This window comes from Dinoponera quadriceps, unplaced genomic scaffold (assembly GCF_001313825.1).
Source record: "Dinoponera quadriceps isolate SergipeBrazil2010 unplaced genomic scaffold, ASM131382v1 scaffold566, whole genome shotgun sequence".
Classification (NCBI taxonomy): Eukaryota; Metazoa; Arthropoda; class Insecta; order Hymenoptera; family Formicidae; genus Dinoponera; species Dinoponera quadriceps.
The window spans coordinates 2,908,612-2,928,629 of record NW_014555972.1 but is presented as its reverse complement, the minus strand read 5'-3'; the positions used below and the strand labels follow the sequence as shown (position 1 = coordinate 2,928,629).

The following is a 20,018-nucleotide window of genomic DNA, read 5'->3' as shown; positions in this document are numbered from 1 at the left end:
CTGACTACGTTCGAAAGCCGGCTAAAAGGAAGGATATACGCGCGATAGGCAAGGGAACTAATCGCTGGGAATAATTGGATTAAAGCAACGAATTGCGCATTCGGCACTCTCTCGAGCGCCGTCGTTTCTGCGAAATGCGAGCTCGCTCCAAGCCGCAAGTCGGAAATAGATTCGGCGATCGTGGCGGTTGGAAAATCGGCGGATGAATCGCTCGGATACGAGCGGAAAATCTTGGTTGAATAATGCGGCATGCTAATAGTAATTGATTAGAGGCTCGTATGTGTACTCGTACTGAAATTCAAATTTATATGTGATAGCACAAAACACATGAGAAAAAATGTATCTAATTGGCCGGAGTCAAAAGCTAATAACTTAGTTACCTAGTGAATTCGACAAGTCATTTTTCGCTGGGGAATATTAATATTACTATTCGAATACTAGACATGTCAGTATAAACAATGTCCAGTAATTAGAAAATGACTGACGTGTGACACGTATTTGTTACCTGGATATATAATACATTTTACGATGCTTCCCAAGTTTCCTTGGATATCCTATGGACATCGTTTAAGATATCAATAAAGTATCGCGTACTATTGGATATTTATGCATCTGCTGAATATCCAACATCTTGGGATACTCGAAGGTTATTGTGATATTCCAAAATAATGTCTGTAAGACGGATCGAGGCGGAATGGTGACTCGGTAAATTGCGGCAAAAACGTGTCACGTGAGTGTCACGTCATTCTTAATAATTTACTTTGAGATTATTTCGGGATGGGCGTTGGCTTAAGATTTTCGTTGTCACGATGGGGTGGCAAAAGAGCGGTGCGACGAAGTAATTACATTTTGCATCGGGTTTGTCTTTCAAGTTATATTTATCTTCGAGTGCAAATCGGAAAACTATATATCATACTCTCTCTCTCTCTCTCTCGCGTTCCACGCGAAGCTGAGGAGTACGAGGACATCCCCTCTAGAACGCGCGGATCGATTCAGAACACGCGCGTATAAAGTCGCGTAAATTAGCATCCGAGGCGAATTCCCGGCGTGGCGGGGACAGAAAAGTTCCTCACGATATCAAACTTCCACGAATCTCTGCGTCTGTTCGGTAACTCGATAACAAACGCGCGTTTGGCGCGGAGAACTGTTCCCCTGGAATAGGAATTATTCGTCACCGCGACGGTTCTCCCTGCCGGAGCAGATTTGGCGCGGCAGATCTTTGAGTGGGAACAATCAGACGGCTGATTACGAACACCGGGCGGACGGATTAATTCTTCGTCGTAATCTCATCGTCGTCGACGTGGGGTTCGCACCCCGCACAGCAGGGGCTGTTTATTACGGCCTCGGCTAGAGACTCGTTGAGAGAAAGAGAGAGAGAGAGAGAGAATGGTATTAGATACACTCGCGCGCAAAGCTTGCTCGTAAATGCAAAAAAACTAATTTCTCATTTTTTGCAAGAGTAAAATCGCGTAATTGAATTTTTGTTATCCGTGGACGGAAATTCAGTAGAAACAAGAAGATTTCTGCGAGATATCTTCGTTACTTAGGCCCGTATTATACAGAGGAAAGATTCCAGATTCAATTAAATATTTATTCCAATACTCTTTAGCAAATTTCTCTTTGGACTAAATATTACTTGAATGCAACGCTTTTTTCCACGTTCAAATAATATTTAATTGATCCGAGTGAAAATTTGCGAAGGAGTATCGGAATAATTATTTATTTGAATCTACACGGAAGAAAGATGTAGTTCGCATAATCGAAAATATTCCGTTGCAAGCCACGTAGATGAGTCATCCTACTTATCCTTATATGATAGATACATGTATAGTTGATGTAACTTATTATTTTGATGCGTCAACTACATCAATGTAGTTGCGTGTGATTTGGTTGTGGCCACCAGAACTCGATATATGATATTGATATGGAGAACAGAAAGCAGAAATTCAGTTACATAATCGATTTTTTTTCCTTTGCCTGAGAGGATTGTCGGACGATAAAGTCAGGACTCGATTTAATCTGTGTGAATCACGACGCTCTCGAGAAGAAAAAAAGGACCAAATGACTTGGATCGGAAATACGGTTTTCGGATCTAATAAATTCGAGACGCGTAGGAAGATAGAGCGCGCAGATGGTGCTAAGGCATATCTTTCTTATACAGAATGTTTTATGGCATGGAGGGCGCTTTTTGAAACGCTCTTTCATACAGAACGTGCGAGGATCAGCGGCATGACGTACTAGTCCGGTAACTCGATCGATTGCAGCCGGTGAGCTTTACGTAACCGATATTGGACGGATTACGGTTTGATCTCGTTTCGGGTTTTCACTCAATATGGACTCCCGCTTCATTACGCTATTGATGATTTTCCAGGGACTTGGAGAGGGGGGAGGAGGAGACAATAATATTCATTGTATTTAACGCGTACTGCATGCCGGGCGGTTTGAGATACCGAGCCTCTTGATCGCATCGATAACACATTTGTCGAAGAACAGTAACATTGTTCTACGAACGTTTGATTCGTCAACAACGATAATACGTTTCACACAATCGTTTGTGTCGACTTTATTTAAACCTTTCAACTCGTTAATCTACTATTCATTATTCTTTAAATCGTCGGTCGCTTCGTGCTATAATATATCGCTTGATATAATATATTGATATCAGTTTTAACGATTCATGAAATAATTTGTAAAAAATAAAACCTGAGAAAATTTTTCTTTACTTCAATCTGTTCTAATCTGTATTAATCTGTCTCAATTTGTGCGATACTTCGATCACTTTTTTTACTTTAAGTTTTTTTATTTTTTTACTTTAAGTTTACTTTAAGTTAGAGTCGGAGCGCTACCGTGTAAATCATTAATATCAGGATAATCAGCCGGCGGTACGTAATTCGTACTACTGATTTTGCAATTCTATAAAAAAAACGACCGACCAAGGAGAGCAACTGTGTATCGCGCGATACGGATATTGTCGGAAGAGAAATTATTGCTAGCAAGCTCCGTGAGACATTTTTTCTTTACTTTATCCCGAGTATTGCGTCCTCCGTATGCCGTATGCGCGGTTCACGCTAGAAGAGTCATTGTACTCGATAATCTCGACCATCCATCATTTCTTCATGCGGTTACCACAACGTCCATGGAAACATGCCAAGGAGCCGTCTCGCAGCGCACTCGCCGAACGAACGGCGTCCCCCGTTAGAAAAGGAAAGAAAGAAAGAAAGAAAGAAAGAAAGAGAGAAAAAAATCGCAGGCGAAAAGAGACGGGGAAAAAAGAATCTCGGTACCGATTCCTTCGGCGAATTTTCAGGATTACGATTAGGGGGGATGCGACCTCCTTCTCCGAAGCGAGATTCACGGCGAGTCGTCGGCGCGCTGTTCCCAGAGTTCCATTCAACTTTCCACGGGGCAACGTCGCCAACCGTGCGCGCCCGAAAAGAGATAGATAGATAAAGAGAGAAAGAGAGAGAGAGAGAGAGAGGCGAGAGGAGAGAACCGAGGGCTATCGTGATAAAACATCGGGAACTGGCGAAACTCCGGTGTAATCTTGCCGGCGATGTTTTACCGCGCGGCCTGGCACGTAGGAGGCCTCAGGCTGCACCTATACACACGTACACTATGCGCCGGCACGATATATATTTGCGCACCTGTGCACGTGTGTACGTACGTACGTACGTACGTGTGTGTGTATGTGTGTGTACGCGGGACCACGCGGCATCGTAAAGTCCTGAGAGATATCGCGTCGGCGATTAGACCCTCGTTTTGGGAACTAAATTTCTGCGGGTCCTGGCTCTTCGTTTCCTTCTCTCTCTCCCCCTCCTCCCCGCTCTCTATCCTTTACCATCTCTCTTGGCCCTTCGTTACTCTCCCCGTATAAAGCTGATTCGATGCCAAAATCAAGCCCTTTTGACGCGGCCCTTCCCGTGCTTTTTTTCATCTTACCTCTTCTCATCTCACGATCTCTCCGGATTCGCGCTATCGCCGGTCGATTGATGGCGAGGGACGCGGACTCGTGATTTCCGAATGCGTCATTTAGCCATTGGCCGAAGTGACACGGTAATTCGAACGGGTTTGTCACGCTGAAGAGTCCGCGATGCTCCCTGTATATCGAGTCTGTTTACATCGTCCCGCTCGATCGAGCTGCCCGACACACCGACGAAAGCGTAACGTAATCCGCTTACATCGATCAGCAAATTTCGTGATTTGTCGTGATTCGCAGCCTTCTTGAATTCTGATGTTTTTCTTTCTACACGCACGTATTGATGAGACGGAAAATGACGATAAAAGAGAAATATTCAGCCGCAATTTAAGAAACGGACTATATTTCAATTTTTTGCGAATTAATAATATAATACACGGTATAAAAATTAAAAAAAAGACATATTTTTACTGTATGTGTATTAATTTTTTTTTGTTTTCGTGTTTCATATTATAAGAGAAAACTGAAACTTCCTTTTAAATGCTACAAAAATTAACTAGAATTGAGTTGAGATCAAGGATACAATTTTTATGGAAAAAAACTATAACATTCCCTCCCCTTTCGGTCGCATTTTACCGCATACATCTTTACCACACTATATATAAAGTAACACGAACGGTCGAAGTTTGTAATCAACGTTGCGCAACAGTCAACGGTTATTCCATTCCATTAAAAAATCGCCGCCAGCAAAGAAGTTAATAGCGAACGCAACAAACGTATGTTAAAATGATCGCCTCGCGGCGTTCGTTCGAATCGCGTCAGGAATCGCGACAACGAATAACCTGCCGATCGAACGCCATTTCCTCAGGGCTGAAGTACGTTGGAACGTCAAGGACGTCGCCGTGTAATTGGCGGCGGGGTCATAAATCGCGCGCGAATTTATTCCCGCTCTCTCCACGTCGGGGAGTGCGCGGCGGCCGCGACGACGCGAGACACACCGGAATCCGCAAGATGGTGCACCACCGTTCTCGCTTGTTCTCGCTTTACTTCTTTCGACTTTCTTGTTTGCCCGACTACGTACCACTACCCGCCGATCCCTTCGATAGCACATGGCGCAAACTTTCGGTGACTTTCCTCGCCGTAGATAGGCAAGAATAGAGTTTCGCCCAGCAGCAGGCTGAGGAGCGAGTAAGTTTCCGCCGACGGAGAACGGCTGTCGGATGGATTTGCGACACGACGGACCGTCTTAATCAGCCCGGGCTGATCGATAACTCGCCTCGACGACGACGTCGCGCGCGCAAATACGCCCGAATTAAATCCCGTCAGTTGGCAACTTGTGATTTATCGCGGATGCAAATCGTCCGACTAATTAGGCCGATTTTCGGCCAAGCCGAGGTGAGATGAGAGTTAAGGCGGTTCCCATTTTCTTAAGTCCCTTTAATTTTCCCTCTAATTTGCGCGTGATGGGAAATACTGCCTTTGCGTGTGTATGTAAAGTCAGAAGACGATTAAATGTTTGGAAGCTGGAGCATACATGATATATGTAGATCAATGGCTGTTAAGTCGTCGTTTCTCTCAAAATTGTGACGTAATCCTATGCGATAGAAAAAAACGGCTTGCATTTTTGGATTCAACATAATGAATATTATATTAATCATCTATTGTGATCCGTGAGACAAAACAAGTTTGTTTTTGTAAATTAGTGTTCTACGTCTTGGAGACGCACGTTTTTACGGAAGGGGTACGTTTTACCTGATATCTATTGATAGAGAGAACGAGTGAGTTTAGTCTTCACTGATATCCATTGATAGAGAAAACGAGCGAGACTTTTACAAAAATAGTACAAATATGACACTTTTATACTTTCATTCGCGCAAAAGAAGATGAGGTTCGCAGAAAAGTATTTCTCAACCGTTCAGTGACGAATTCGTCCTGATTGTAAAACCAGTTGGAGTCGCAACGTGAACGGTCTCTCTCTCTCTCTCTCTCTCTCTCTCATTCCCTTGAACTTTTCACGTTTCAAAAGTTCTCGCCACGTAATTCCGCGTGGCGCTCACGGTCGCGGGTTCCGCAAGAAAAAGAAGAACCGTTAACGTGTCGCAACATCACGACGGTATCGGGAACAAAGGGTGATGGCGAGGCGAGAGTGCTTAATTCGCACGAGTGGCACGAGGCGACGGTGTTCGCCCGCGGAATTCCTTCCGTGTCTTCCTTTTTCCCTCGTCTCTCTTTTCTCTCTCTCTCTCTCTCTCTCTCTCTCTTTCTCTCTCTCTCTCTCTCTCTCTCTCTTTTTTGCAAAGATGCAAGCAGAAGCCCGGCAAGGAAAGAGAGCAAGGAAGAACCACCGGAGGCCGGGAGGGTGAGAGACAGACAGAAGGTTGGAGAGAGGGTAGCGAGGACGATGCACAATGGGCGTTCTTCTGGAAGATTAAAGTGCAGCGGCGGCACCGCAGAGCCGTGTCGGGCAGCGGCTCGCGTTAAAATTAAAATCGCGCGCAAAAACGTACGGAGAGTAAAGTGCGAGAGAGAAAGAGAAAGAGAGAGAGAGAAGGGCGAGCACGGGACGTGAGAAAGTAGTGCGGGATGGGCGAAGAGAGGTCGAGGGGCTGTTGGCTTGTAATTTAAAAGCTTCTCGCTGTTTTTCGCATGGCCCTAAGGAAGCCATTAGGATCCCGTGGGCGAGCGGGTGGAATAACCTGCGAAGTACATCGCCGGGAGCAAATCTCGATCAGGCTGGTCCCTCGAGTGACTTCGGAAATATTCTCGAAGCTCCTTGCGACGTCCAATTCTGAGTAGACTTGCCACTTCGCCGGAGACATCACGGTGGGTTCGTGTAGAAGAAATCGCGATGAGCATCGCGCCCCATTTCTGACGGCGGTCTTGCGCTCAAAGGAGATGAAGACATCGTCCAGCAAAAGTCCACATAATGGAAATTATAGAATTTCAAAGTAGAATTAAGGGCTGCTTTGTTATGTGATTTGATATTATTATCGTCGTCATAGTTGATGCTATCGTTTGCGTTGTGGATAAATAATAAATTTATCATTCATTTAGAGCTATTAATCTTAGATAATTTCGAGGCTCCGAAACCTCGAAGGAGACTTCGAACTTTTGAATTTTGGTAAGCTGAAGCCTCGAAGTTATGTCTTCAAAAGCTGCAATCCTCACCCTTCGAAACTTCGAAGAGTATAGCCTTGTGAATGGGATTGAGATTAGATAGTGATACATTAGATCGACAGCGATAGATTAGACGGAGTTTAGATAGCGGGTTTAAACGACATTTTTTACATTAAAAATATTTTGTAACTCCGATTTTTCGAACTGTTTCTTCCAGCCGTTTCAAACAGTTGCCAGCAAATTATTGTCAGGGGATGTCGCTCTTTTATACTATCCTTTAATTCTCGACCTAATTACAAAATTAAAAAGATTCTTCCTTCTATTTTTGACTCTTGTATTTCCCTGCTATCGATCTCACCATCGATGATGCTGCCGAGCGGGCGGGCGGGTTGAGACGAAGTAGTTTCGCCGTTTCGTCAAAATTGCGAAGCCCTACGAGGTAGGAACGGAGACCTACCCTCGCGTAAGGGTTCAAGGATCGGAATACTGCACGGATAAAGGAGGGGTTGACGCGCGGATTGACGGTTATACGACTGTATAATATATTTGCAGGAGACGTGCCGGGTCGACGGGCGAAGAGGGGAAGGGCGAGAGAGGAAGGGTGAGACAAGTTAAGCGACCGCCAAGGAGCAGCGAGGGCGAAGAGGGCGAAAGAAGGTAGAAGCAGAAGGGGTCGTGAAATTACCTCGAGCAGCATTGTGCGCCGGTCGGAGGGCTGCAAGCACCTAATTAGCCACTCAAACACTGCCGCACAAAGCGACCTTCTGTTATTAAAACGATATGTAAAACGAGGGTGTCTCCGTGCCTCTCTTTCTCTCTCTCTCTCTCTCTCTCTCTCTCTCTCTCTCTCTTTTTCTCTCTCTCTCTCTCTCTCTGTCTCATTCATTCACTCTTCCATTTTTTATCTCGGACGGCCAGCTCGTCGATTCGACTGCCAGCTCGTGCGAGAATTTTTCCGGAAAATTCGTCGCTTTTGCTAAGCCTGTTATATCGTTATCGTGACACCATTATCCCGGGCGCGAAAATATGTCACGGCACAATGGTGGTCGTATTTAAATTATGCCTATTGTATTATACACCCCCCTCCCCCGGGGACAAATTGAAATATTTATATTATTTTCTCCTTCGTAGAGACTTTCTTTCTTCTTTTCAGAGCCAATGGAAAATCCACTTTCCGTCGTGACGGCGGTAGTAATATTTTTCTATCCGTGTCAATAATAATCTTCGCGTGATTTCATCGCCGTTCCGATAAGGTTTGCCCACAAAAAGATTAATGAAGTGTCAATCGTCGCATTTAGTGTTGCAAGCCGACTTGTGAGAAAAATATATTACGAAGTTGTTACACGTTATGAATTAACCGATGCTAACGTGAATAGTCTGAAAGTGACATGGAAATACATGAAAGTTTAGTATGTAATAAGAATGTTCGATAAATCTTTAATGCAGATTTGTTTAATGAAGAGAGATTTAAAATTCTGTAATCGTGTTACGTCCTGGGAGAAGAGTATGCAACAAACATCGCATACTCGCGCACACGCGAGGCCTATTCGTTTTGCTTTATACTATTCTTAGAATAGATGCGTTGGGAAACATATGACGTATCTGGTGACGCGTTATCGGGATTTTATAAACAACTTTTTGGTCTGAGTTTCATCGACGGGCTAACGTTTCTACATCTGGCCTCTTCGGCTACGTTCTTAGTCATATTACAGTCTTTATTACTGGACATCGCTTGGCCAAATGCGTCTGTTTCTCAATCCAAGAGAACATAGGCTTGTAAGAAAGAAGCAGGAAAAAAACATTCATTGTCCGTGAGGTACGCAGGACGTAACAATTGAAAGGAATAATTGCGCGACGTTAATGTAGGTTCCCATGTTTGCCGTGAATGTCTTCATGAAGTATCTTCAATTTTGCAATAGCCGCTAATCGGGTCATGCGACTTGCGAATTTATTGCAGGATCTGAAATATCTGATATAAATCATCACCGCGTAATGATTTTACGAGCGAAATGCTGATCAAAGTAAAGTGAGATATTAGAACCGTCAACCGCGATCGGTTTTGTTCGCTTGTTGTTAAATTATGAAAACGGCTTGCACGATTAATCGTCCGGCTAATTTAATCGTTTAATTGTTAATTGATTGATAAGTTCGATCAAGCAAGAGTTGATTGATCGCACGGTTTTAACGCGAAACTGCATTAAATACGACGTAATAAATGCCCCGGAGAGCGATAATGATCAGACTGTTGTTAAGTAAAAGACAGAAAAAGGAGGAAGAGTCGTGAATGTTATATTTCGCAAATATCATATTCATGAATATTTGACTCATAAATATTTAGAATCTGACCGGAACTCGCGTGAAATAATGCAGAGTTATTTAATTGATGCAAAATTTATATCATATAAATATATATACATATATTTTATTAATATGTATGTATATATATGTATCGTGTGTCAGTATTCTTGAGAAAGTTAATTGGCATTATTAAAAAGTGTTGCGGTCTCCTCGGGAAGCGCGAATCGACATTGAACATTCCGCTCTCTATCTCCGGACATGCGGTCGTATCGACAGAGCTAAATGGTGCGGCAAGGGGAAAAGTTCTCGGTTATTAATTTTTCGTTACGTGCTACGACAGTCCAGCCAGCCGGCACTGGCGATTTTCCTCCGAAACTTTCTCGGTTCTGCTACTTATCCCGCGGGGATGAACGCGAAGTCACAAAGTTTGTCGGTCATAATTGATGCCTCGTAAAAGGGGCCACAGGGGAGACGGAGGGGACTTGGGGGATCGACTGAAACCGCCATGTGGAAAAGTTTCGACAGGACTCCATGCCTGCACGACGAAATCAATCGCGGTTGAATCGCTCCGGATCGTCAAACGGCGTACAAACGGATGGAAATCCCGTGTTTCGGAAATAAATAAATGACACGTAGCGAGTTTTATTTCCTCTCATCCTCCCTCCCTTCCCCCGTAAGGGAGCGTATTTTTAGTATCGAGATGTTTAGACCACCTTGGGGATAAAAGTACGAGTCAAAAACTCGATAAGGCTTTAACTTGAAGCGGTTTGATTCAAGCAAATCAAGTATTTCCGGAATTTCTTGCGCGGTAAAAAATAAAATGTTAACTTTATCTTCCAGTAAATTCACTTTAAATTTTAAGTAAAAATAACTTAATCATTGTGTCAAAAATAACTTAATCTATGTTACTTGTTGGTAAATTAAGCATGTTAATTAATCACACACTCTCTTTTTACACTTATATATGTTGTTTTGACTTTAAGCACGATTAAAGTAACATCTCATGTAATGCATGAATTAACCGAAAAATCATGTGAAAATATATTAATTTTTATTACTTTTACTTCATACGAACAAAAATGTTTCAATATTTTTTTTTTAATTATTTTAATTACTCCTCCGAATATTTTTAAAATTATTTTTATATTATTTTTATATCATATTTGAAATTAAAACAACAAACATAAATGGAAGAAGAAAATATGTGAATGTAAATTAATTAACATTTTTAGTTTTATCAATAAGTAATAAATGACGAATGAGTTATTTATTAAAAATTTAACATGTGTTTGCTGGAAAATCAAATTGACAATTTTATTTTCTGCCGTGTCAAAATACAAATAATATATAAACGAATTTTATGTACATTTACACTTCTTGCTCTTTAATAATAATCTACATTCTTTTTCAAGCTGATTCAATATCGTGAAACGTGACCTAAAACAATACACGTGCGCGGACAATCTTAAATAGCATAAATAAAAACGGACGAATAATTTATTCTCCTGAATATGAAAGTATTCGTTTTTCTTCTTTTTTTCTCGAACAGAGCGATAAATTTAACGTGTAATTTAAGTTTGAATTTATCCCCTGTTGTCGTTGAGCAAGTCGTTCTGCGAAATATTTCTACTTGTTATGCGGAATTGTAATGCGTGTAAGACGTATAATATATTGACACAATGTTTCAAGAAGGGAGCCCGCCTCGCGGCGCCTTCCCTTCTTTCGCGCAGCGTGTAAGATGATTTTAATTTCTCGAGTAGTACGAGAGAATGATAAATCGAGCGGACTTAACAGTAAGGCATTACGAGCACCGACTAATTGCTGAGCATTAATTAATGCGGTCTTAAGCAAAGCTACAGTAATGAATTATGGTACGTCAAGACTATTTGCAACAAGGACAAAAGAGCAGTACACACCAAGTACTGCTCGAGTTTTTATCATTATTATCACAAGGACGAAAGTCCCGTTTATTTTTCACGTCTTAAAAGCGCTCAGTCGCGATTTTTGTTTGCTTAATTCATTGTGGAATTAATTATTTGTATAACTGTAACAGTATATATGTATATATATATGTATATATGTATATATATATATATATATATATATATATGTTGCACGATTTAATAATGATTACACGTAAAAATTCGTCGAATCAAAATAAGTAAAAAATGAGATGTTTAGAACTAAATTGCCTAAAATAGGACCAAAAACCGAAAAAATACTTCGTCGCAATTTAATAACATAAAAAAATTCCCTCGTCTGTTCAATTGTGTGGCTTTGATAGCGTGATCATACTATTTCGAAATTTATCGCGTGCAAGTAGCCCGTAAAATACAATGAAATAATATATATCTCACCCGTCTTAACGCACTTAATGAACGAAAGATCCAGCTTACATATTTTCCGTGAAGTTTTCACGGGAGGGAAACGAATCCCGAACCTGGTGGAGATTTAACGATAATTTCGCGCAAGGACTCTTTTATTAAATAATGAAATATTCTGTCGACTTATGACCGTGGATGCCTCGGAAGTTTCGCTATCTAATTCCCGCAGGCACTTCTCGAAGGCTGAAGCGTTCGGAAGCCTTGCCAAGGTCCCTGCTGCTGGCTAGGAGCTCCTGGAAGTTCATCGAAGTACTCGGTCAGGATATTATAACTCGATGCGAGAGAACGAGCAAGCGAGCGAGCGAGCGTGCGATACCGGCGAACTTTCTGAAAATCGCGGAGAGGCAATAACTCGGGATGGAAAAACGGCGGGATCGTTTCGTTTCGACGGGGAGCTCTTCCCGGTCGATGCCGCCGCCGCTCGCTTGAGCCACCGAGATATCACTCGGACGGCCAATTTAAAGTTACGATTCGCCGGCCATTTTCGTGTCCCGCGGGACGACAATGGCCCCGACGGTGCCCGGATTCGGTTGGCCGAATGCGGTTTGACGGCTATTACCGTATCGGCCGGCTATTTCCGTTGATGGAGGACCTGACTTGCGAATTTTTAAGATTCGTTCTCGCCCCTTCGGCTCTCAAGGTGTCCTAAATGCGGCGTGTCGTATCAGGGAGGATCCCGTTCCGAGAGATAACAGGATTGACCTGGTCAAGTCGAATATCGAGCGAATAACACGACCCTTCACTGCTATAACTCAGTTAAGTCGGTGAGACACGTTGCCTGAAAAGCAGGTGAATTGCTTATCACTAAAGTCGCTTGGAAATGAATCCAATCGGCCCCTCGAGCTTTCGTCTCCGGGAGACGGCAGAGAAATGCAACGAGGTCGTTTCCGGTAATGACGACGGCTTAGCGACGAGTTATTTATTTTCGACGACTGAGAATTGTCGCGATTGTAGTTATTTCGACAAATAGATCGGACGAAAAAACCACCAAAGGAGGCATCGCTGCACAGTTATCGACGTGGCGCGCGATCGGAGCTCCTTTAGAAAGAAACAAAAAAAATGCAGGACGAGAAGTAACAATTTGCCGAGCAACAGCAAGTGATAACTCGATGATGAAGTTTTTTTCTTAACCAGACGCAGGAGAAGCGGAGTTCTCACCCTCTAAAGAGACAGACAGGCGAGAGATAATTCATCACCGACACGGGGGATTGAGTCTTCATTAAAATAACGCGATCAAGCCAGAAACGACACTCATCGTGTTCACATGTGTGCGGAATAAATCCCCCTTTTTTCCGACGTCCCGCCCGTCAGATTATCGGAGTCCGCGGAACTTTCGAGGGATGTACGACTTCGGGAATCACGGGATGGCACTTACGAAACACACCGTATATATACGGCGAAACGGCGGGTGCACTCGAAAGTTTCGGTCGGGATAAACGACTCGCGGCGTATTTTCATAACGATTTCCTACCGTCGCCTCTCTCTCTCTCTCCGGCTTCGAGCCCCGGAAATAGTCTTTCCGGAAGTGAGAGAGTGCCGCCGGAGAATTTGGGGAAGGGGGAGATCCAGAGGGGACTTTGCGACTTACGTCCGAACAATCGAATAAAATCCCGCCGCCGACGGGGACGAGAGTGGAATGCAAAAAGTTTTAAAGAGAGGAATTTCAATTTGTGTAATATCAGATATTTCGGATTCCTTGCCGTCCTGGCGATGAAGAGAGAGAGAGAGAGAGAGAGGGGGGGGGGGAGAGAGACGGTGAAACACAACGAGGGATAGCCAGCGGGAGCGAGGGGGGGGGAGGGGGGAGTTAATCAATTAGGTGAACGCGGGGCGTGACGACGCGAATAACTGCATGGGCAGGGGAAAAAGTTTGCACCAACGTGGAAACGTGCCAATGCCGGCGCGGATATCCTCCTCGGCCGTTTCATCGCGATTGCCAATCATGAAGCTCGAACGGGGGAATTATATCGAGCGAATGAAGCGAAATATTGAGATTAACACTCCTAATTTTGCGCGCGCGAACGAAAGTATTTCTCACTGGAGACAGAAGCGCAGCCTCGTTCTCGCGCGGGCGGACTTTCCAGGGCCCGCCGAGAAAATGCATCGTTTGGCCTGAATGCGTTTTAATCGCGCGGTTAATGCTCTTTCTTCTAAATTTGCGCGGGCGAGGGTAGGGAGCGCGCGCGCCCGCGCTTAATTCATTTCTGCGCTCTCCTGTCAGCGCGACTGTGGACGAGGGGGGTGTGTTTTGCGTTTGACACGCGCATAGAATTTGCGCTTTGACGTTAGCGACTGTTACGTCACTCGTCGAACGATCGACGAACGTTGGTTTCCCCGTCAGATCGGTGACGCGTGGTGTGCGTGCGTGCGTATGTGTGTGTGTGTGTGTGTGTCGGGAACACACCGTTATAATTTCATGTCATTATATTAACGGCAATAAATCGTTCATACAGCGTTGCGATGGAGTGCGCATTTCTCGGGGAAATATCGGGAGAAATATCGCCGGAGGAGGAAGCGCTTTAAAATGTAAGTACGCTTATTATAACACTGAGTTATCGCAGAGCGCGGATATAATCCAATACGCGCCGATGGAAATGATAAAATGGCTCGTTAATGCGCCACGGCCGGAGTAACAAGTTCGCATTCGCGTTCATTCGCGAGATCATTTGTTCTTTTCGCCGGAGAGAGTGTCGAGGAGAAGCGGGGAGGGGGGAATTTATCATAATTATTTGTTATTCCCGAGCGCGTGTACGCTCGCGGAACGCTCGCACGCTAAGTGGAATCTGCGATAATGGTTAACGTGAAAAATAAAGTTCCGTTCTCGCGCCCCCGGGAGCGAAGACACACAGTAGACAGTTTTATCGCGACGCGTAATGAGGTGGCGCGATCATGACGCGCGGACGGTCGACGCGTATTTGCGCGGAAAAATCGTACGTCCGAGTTCCCCCCCGCGCGTTCTGCGGCGCATCTGCAGCGTATCCTCTGTTCCCTCCTCCTCTTCCGCTTTGTATGTACGAGTATGTACGCGCGCTCTATATTTTCACGTGCACGCGCGAGTGCACGTACGTATGCACCTGAAGCACAACGCGAGAACCACGGGAAGGCGAAAAATACTTTTCGAATAAATTGTCGCGCAGGAATTCCACGGCGATGCGCCGAACAAAACGCGGCCACGCTGTTGGTGCAGCACGGTAAAGCCGGGCAGCATCCGAGAAAAGGAGGAGGAAGGAGAAGGAGGTGAAGAAGGACGGCGGAAGGAGGGAAGGGTCGGTCGGGTTCCGACGGGACGCCGGAGGGTACGGAGTGTCTCGTAAAAATGCAAACTTCTCTCTTCAGCGTCGAAGTGCGGCGGACGCGCGCGAGAGGAGCCGGTCGTTGCGCGATCCGATGTTGTCGCTTCGCCTGCGCCACGTCCAAAAAGTTGGACGTGGATTGTGAAAACGGAAAAGAAGGAAAAAGACGAGACGGGGAGAGACGCGTCGCAGGCAGAGCGAACGGGCGAGAGGGAAGTCGGACGACGCGAAGGTGAAGCAACCTTACGAGAGAGAGAAATTCGCGGAAAGTTCGCCCTGTACGCCGGTTGCAGAGCGGCTGGTCGGAGATGCATCGGGTTGCATCGGGGATCGGCGAAGGGAAAGAGGGGAAGGGGGGGGGGAGAAAAAGAGAGGAAAAAAAGGCAGAGAGAAAGTGAGAGAAAGGGAGCGAGTGGATTGCGCGGGACGTTTTTCCTGATTTTTCGAGGGAAAAGGAGGGCGGAAGCGGAGCTGGGATAGTTACCGGGAATACGACACCGCCTATGTACTCGGTGATTCGGAAATATCAACACTATCGGAGATGCCATTGTTTCCAGCTATTCTCTGGTCGCGCGCGCTCTCCTATTTTCTCGCGAATCAAAACGAAGGGTCACGTACCGTTTACTTCTCCGTATCGTCGAATTTTTCTTGATTTATTTTTCTTCTTTCTTTTCATCAATTCGCGTGCGCCAGAAAAGTACAGTCAGAGTAAGGACGAAAGATTGAAAGGTGCGATTGTAGGGCAGAAATGTATTCTACAGGGTGAGGGTGTCGCAAAATTACCTTTTTAGTTATTTCGGGCAGTCTTATTAATAAAACATTCATTGGGCGTTTGAATCTCGAGAGCGTCAGAGCAGCGTCAAAACTTCGACTTGAGAGGAAGATAAATATATTTGATCTCTTCTCGCCGTCATATTACGACGGGACGAAAGAACGAGTCGAAGGACGTATTGTTCCACTGGAGTGGCCATGGTGTGCGGATGATGATTGCGTGGAGGACGCAGAATTGCCACGGGCTAGCCGGAGGCAGCAATAATCTTGGAAAGCAATTAGCAGTCGAAGGCCCGCCGACGAAAACATCAGAAATCTGTTTCCCGGTTGATTACTTTCTTACGGCTGTACCCGGTGTGTGTGTGTGTGTGTATCGTTCGAAGTGGTTTACCGCGTCCCCCCGCACGTTTGTTAACCGACGAGTGCAATCGACGAGAGGCGGAACGATTCGTGGCAATCGTTTTTGCGAGTTAACTGTCGGCGCGTCTGCCGAGCAGCGGGCGAACAATTTGCGCGACGACGACGATTTCTTGCTTTGAGGAGGACGAAATACGGTTTTTCGTTACAGACACGTCAGCGGGGAGGCTCCAGGATTAACGCAAAGGAGCCGCAACACCGTCGTCGGAAATGGATGGACGAAACTTCAACCGCGCCTCTGGTGTCTCGGTTCAACATCGCGGCCGAGACAATTGTTAAATTGCCGTTTGCGTTCGCACAATTCTGCTTAACTAACTAACGCTTCGGCAAGCGCCGTTTAGATCCTTGGACAAAGTTATCGGCGCAACCAAATGTTGGCGACGCGAGTCGGTATCGAGATATGATCGATAACCACGCTTTGTCGACGTGTATCTCATTACATCATGTTTCTGCGTAAAGACAAATAGATAGATAGATAGAAGAAGAGAGAGAGAGAGAGAGAGAGAGAGAGGGTTACACAGAGAAGAAGGAGTAGGAGAAGGAGGAGAGGCCAGGGAAACAGAAGGCGAGAGAAACTACATAAATCGCTCGAAGCCAAACGGAGATGCGCCCTCCAAGGCACTTATTGTTAACTCTCGAAGTATTCATAGTTTCTCTCTCTCTCTCTCTCTCTCTCTATCGCATCGAATTATTCCGCCTTAGTGGCGTAATGAAGAGGAAACGGCGTACTAACCTGAGGTGGATAGTGATCCGGCAGGGCATGCAGGGCTTCCCTGTACGCCGACAGAGCTCTTTGTAATCTACCCTGATCGGCATACAGCGCGCCTAATTGAAGGAGGGCCTGCACCCTGGCCGCCTCGTGAGCCCTTTTGTCCTTCAGACCGGAGCCGTCCAAGGATGCACCGGCGCGCAAAACCGCAGCCGCTTCGGTGCCGCGTCCGACTGAAATCAGCGCGGCTCCCAGGTTCACGTAAGCCTCTGCAAAGACAAATGATAAGGATCATGAGCAAGGCAGCAGATTCAGAGAGCAGATTCAGAGAGATCTCCGATACGCGCATGGTGAATTTCTTCGAATCGAAATTTTACTTCGCACATTAACCTGTTGTACACCCGAGCTCGGAGGATGCTGTATAGATTGTTGTCTTAATTTAATACTGTAAACGATTGCTTAAAAAGAAGGTAGAAAAGATTCGAACGCTCTTGCGAAGAGCCGGTAAAATTTACCTCGTCACTACAGGGGTTAACCGAATGCGAGAAATCTTTTTATAAACTATTACATTCCGAGAAATGAATTACACTGAAAACAATTAAATATCAATTCCGGACTTATATAGGGTGGTTTAAAAGTCCGAAAGTGACCACCAATTACCTCCGAAATAATTAATTTTACGGGCAAATTTTATGCGGAGGTTACTTCTTAGATGAAAGAACCGATTCACGGTATATTTCAAAATTCTTCATTGATGCTTCAAGTTCGACAGAATCTGTAAAAGCGGGACGAAAGCTTAAACAGTTCACTTTAAGATTCTTCACGTTCGAACGGAATTCGCAGAATTAACGTAGAACCGAAATTTCGGTTCTGGCAATCCCAGACTTAGCAGTGCGCACCGCAGGACGCGTCAGGCGCTTCTTCGTCGCGTTCAAACTCGCAATCTCTCGTGCTCTTTGGATGCGCTATATCCTTAGATATAAATATTTAACTATTAAAAGCACGAAACGTTTTTCAATACTCATCATTCCTTCGAATTTAATATTTCTTTCTTCATATCCTTTACAGACATTTTTTTGTATTTATTCCTTATTCCAATAAAAACAATAAGAAGGCACGAAGTTCATTCGGAACAAACAAAGAGATAAAATGGCCGATGCTCGGCTGGATTATGGAGATTGATTTTATGGGCCGAAAAGATACGACGAGTCTCACAAGTCCCGCCCTCGCGCGAAATTCTAGATGTGACATTTCGTTTCCTCGACACTTTCATTTCTGACTTTAATTAAAAAAGTCTTTTCGAGGGGACCAACTTTTCTCCGGGTCTCAGATTGGGATAAAGGTGCTTTGTCGCTCGAGTAAGATTGCCATGATCTCTCGAAAGCCACAAGGACGATAAGGGAGATTACGTAGTGAGGAAACTTCCGACCTGAAATAAGTGAGGACTAAGTTTTAAACAGATTTTTTCCGCCAAATTTAGACATCATTCCCTGAGAGAGGCAGTTTCCGCAAAGTATTAAGTGATAAGAGTTACATACGCGATCGGAGACAAGTTATTCCTCACTCAATACGAAATCGTTCGAGATAACTTCGCGTCTGTGACGAAGGGTTTCCGCGGGAAACTCTCCCTCCCTCGTCGATGTCTGATCATAACACAATTTCACCGAGGATAACCTGTAGACGCGAAAACGGAAGCGGAAACGCGACGTAAGACGGAGGGAAACATGTGCGGTCCCGCGGGGGGAGGGAGGGGGTAAAAAGACGAGGCGAAAGCTCGCGAAAGGCGGCAGTAATCCGCGTCGCATTTTATTTCGAGACTTCGCCGATCGGGGAGAAAAAGCGGCAATGAAAAATGGCGAGCCGTAGAAAAGCCGGGCCGTATAGGTTCGCATTTAGTCCGCGTGAAAACTTATTACGCGGTACGCTCGGATACCACCTGTTACCATTTATCTCCCGAACACGCTCGCGCGTCCTTACTTCCTCCTCGTCTCGTGCGAAATTCCGGGCGGATCCGCGAGCCGCATCGATTTTAACGGGCCATCGGTCGCGCCTGGAAATTATCGCGCCGAGTTCGCAGTTCGGGTCCCGACAGTGGGCGCGGCGGGCAGCTTTAATTAACAAAAAATTGCGTCAGGGTGGAAACCGGGCACGGTGGTCTAAGACAGACGTTTCTTGGCGAAAACTCCTTTTTTTCGAAACAAACTCCCATCTACATCGATTCTGCAGGTGATTGACTTCCGGCTGTTGCAGCGACGTGTTATTTTTAATTTTACCGTTTTAATTGATTGTTTAATTTATTATATTGTTTATTATATTTAATTATTTAATTATGTTTTATATTATATTTAATTAATACTGTTTTAATCTTCTTGAGGGAGGATATAAATGTTTGACACACTTAACCACCGCCGCTCGCTATTTTCTCCTTCCCGCAGATATTTTCTATATGTAAAAAATCATTTTTATCAAGATTCAGGATTTTACCAGGATCTTGAATACTCGGGCTTTTTCACACCATCTACTGGCGCAGCCGGGAGTGGGACAATTTCCCGTCATCGCGACATGCGCGCGAGTCTCGTGTTTTTCTCAGGAACGACACCTGGCCGATACCTTCCGCACGCGCATTATTTTGAATAAGGAAGGAGCAAGCTGCGGTGAAGTCGGGCAATACGTTTTCCTCCTCTGCCGCTGCTGCCGCCGCCGCTCCCCGGGGATACTCTATGGAATTAGAATGCCGACCGAGCTTCCTGCATCCCCGGATCAGGATGAATGTGTACGCGACGACGAGCCCCCGCAGGACAACGCGCACGCGCAATCGCGCCTGTTTAACCCTCGCGTTGCCGCGAGCTTTCTATTGTATTTCAGCAGCGACGTGTTCCGCTGGATATCTCGTGTCTGTGTGTGTGTGTGTGTGTGTTTCATTCTTTTCTCTACCGAAGCGTAGGTCACAGCGCCACGGCGAACCGCCGTTCTTTCAAATGCATCGCGTGCGTTTTTCGTAATTAATCGAAAAAAAAGCCATGCATGAAGTTATGAAAACACCGGAGGGAAAAACATTTGTTGAGAAAGAAATTATTTTGGATAAACAAAATTCACTCGGACTCTATTCGGAC

At 45.1% G+C, this 20,018-nt stretch overlaps 1 protein-coding gene across 4 annotated transcripts in view; it reads right to left on the bottom strand.

Annotated features, from left to right (window-relative positions):
* The window catches only part of LOC106746419 (transmembrane and TPR repeat-containing protein CG4341), a 270,936-nt gene that overhangs the window by 8,823 nt on the left and 242,095 nt on the right, over positions 1-20,018 (bottom strand). For all 4 annotated transcript variants that reach the window (XM_014623013.1, XM_014623016.1, XM_014623014.1 and 1 more), the window contains one exon: positions 16,930-17,174. In XM_014623013.1, coding sequence (XP_014478499.1) covers positions 16,930-17,174 — 245 coding nt within the window. The remainder of the gene's footprint in view (positions 1-16,929; positions 17,175-20,018) is intronic.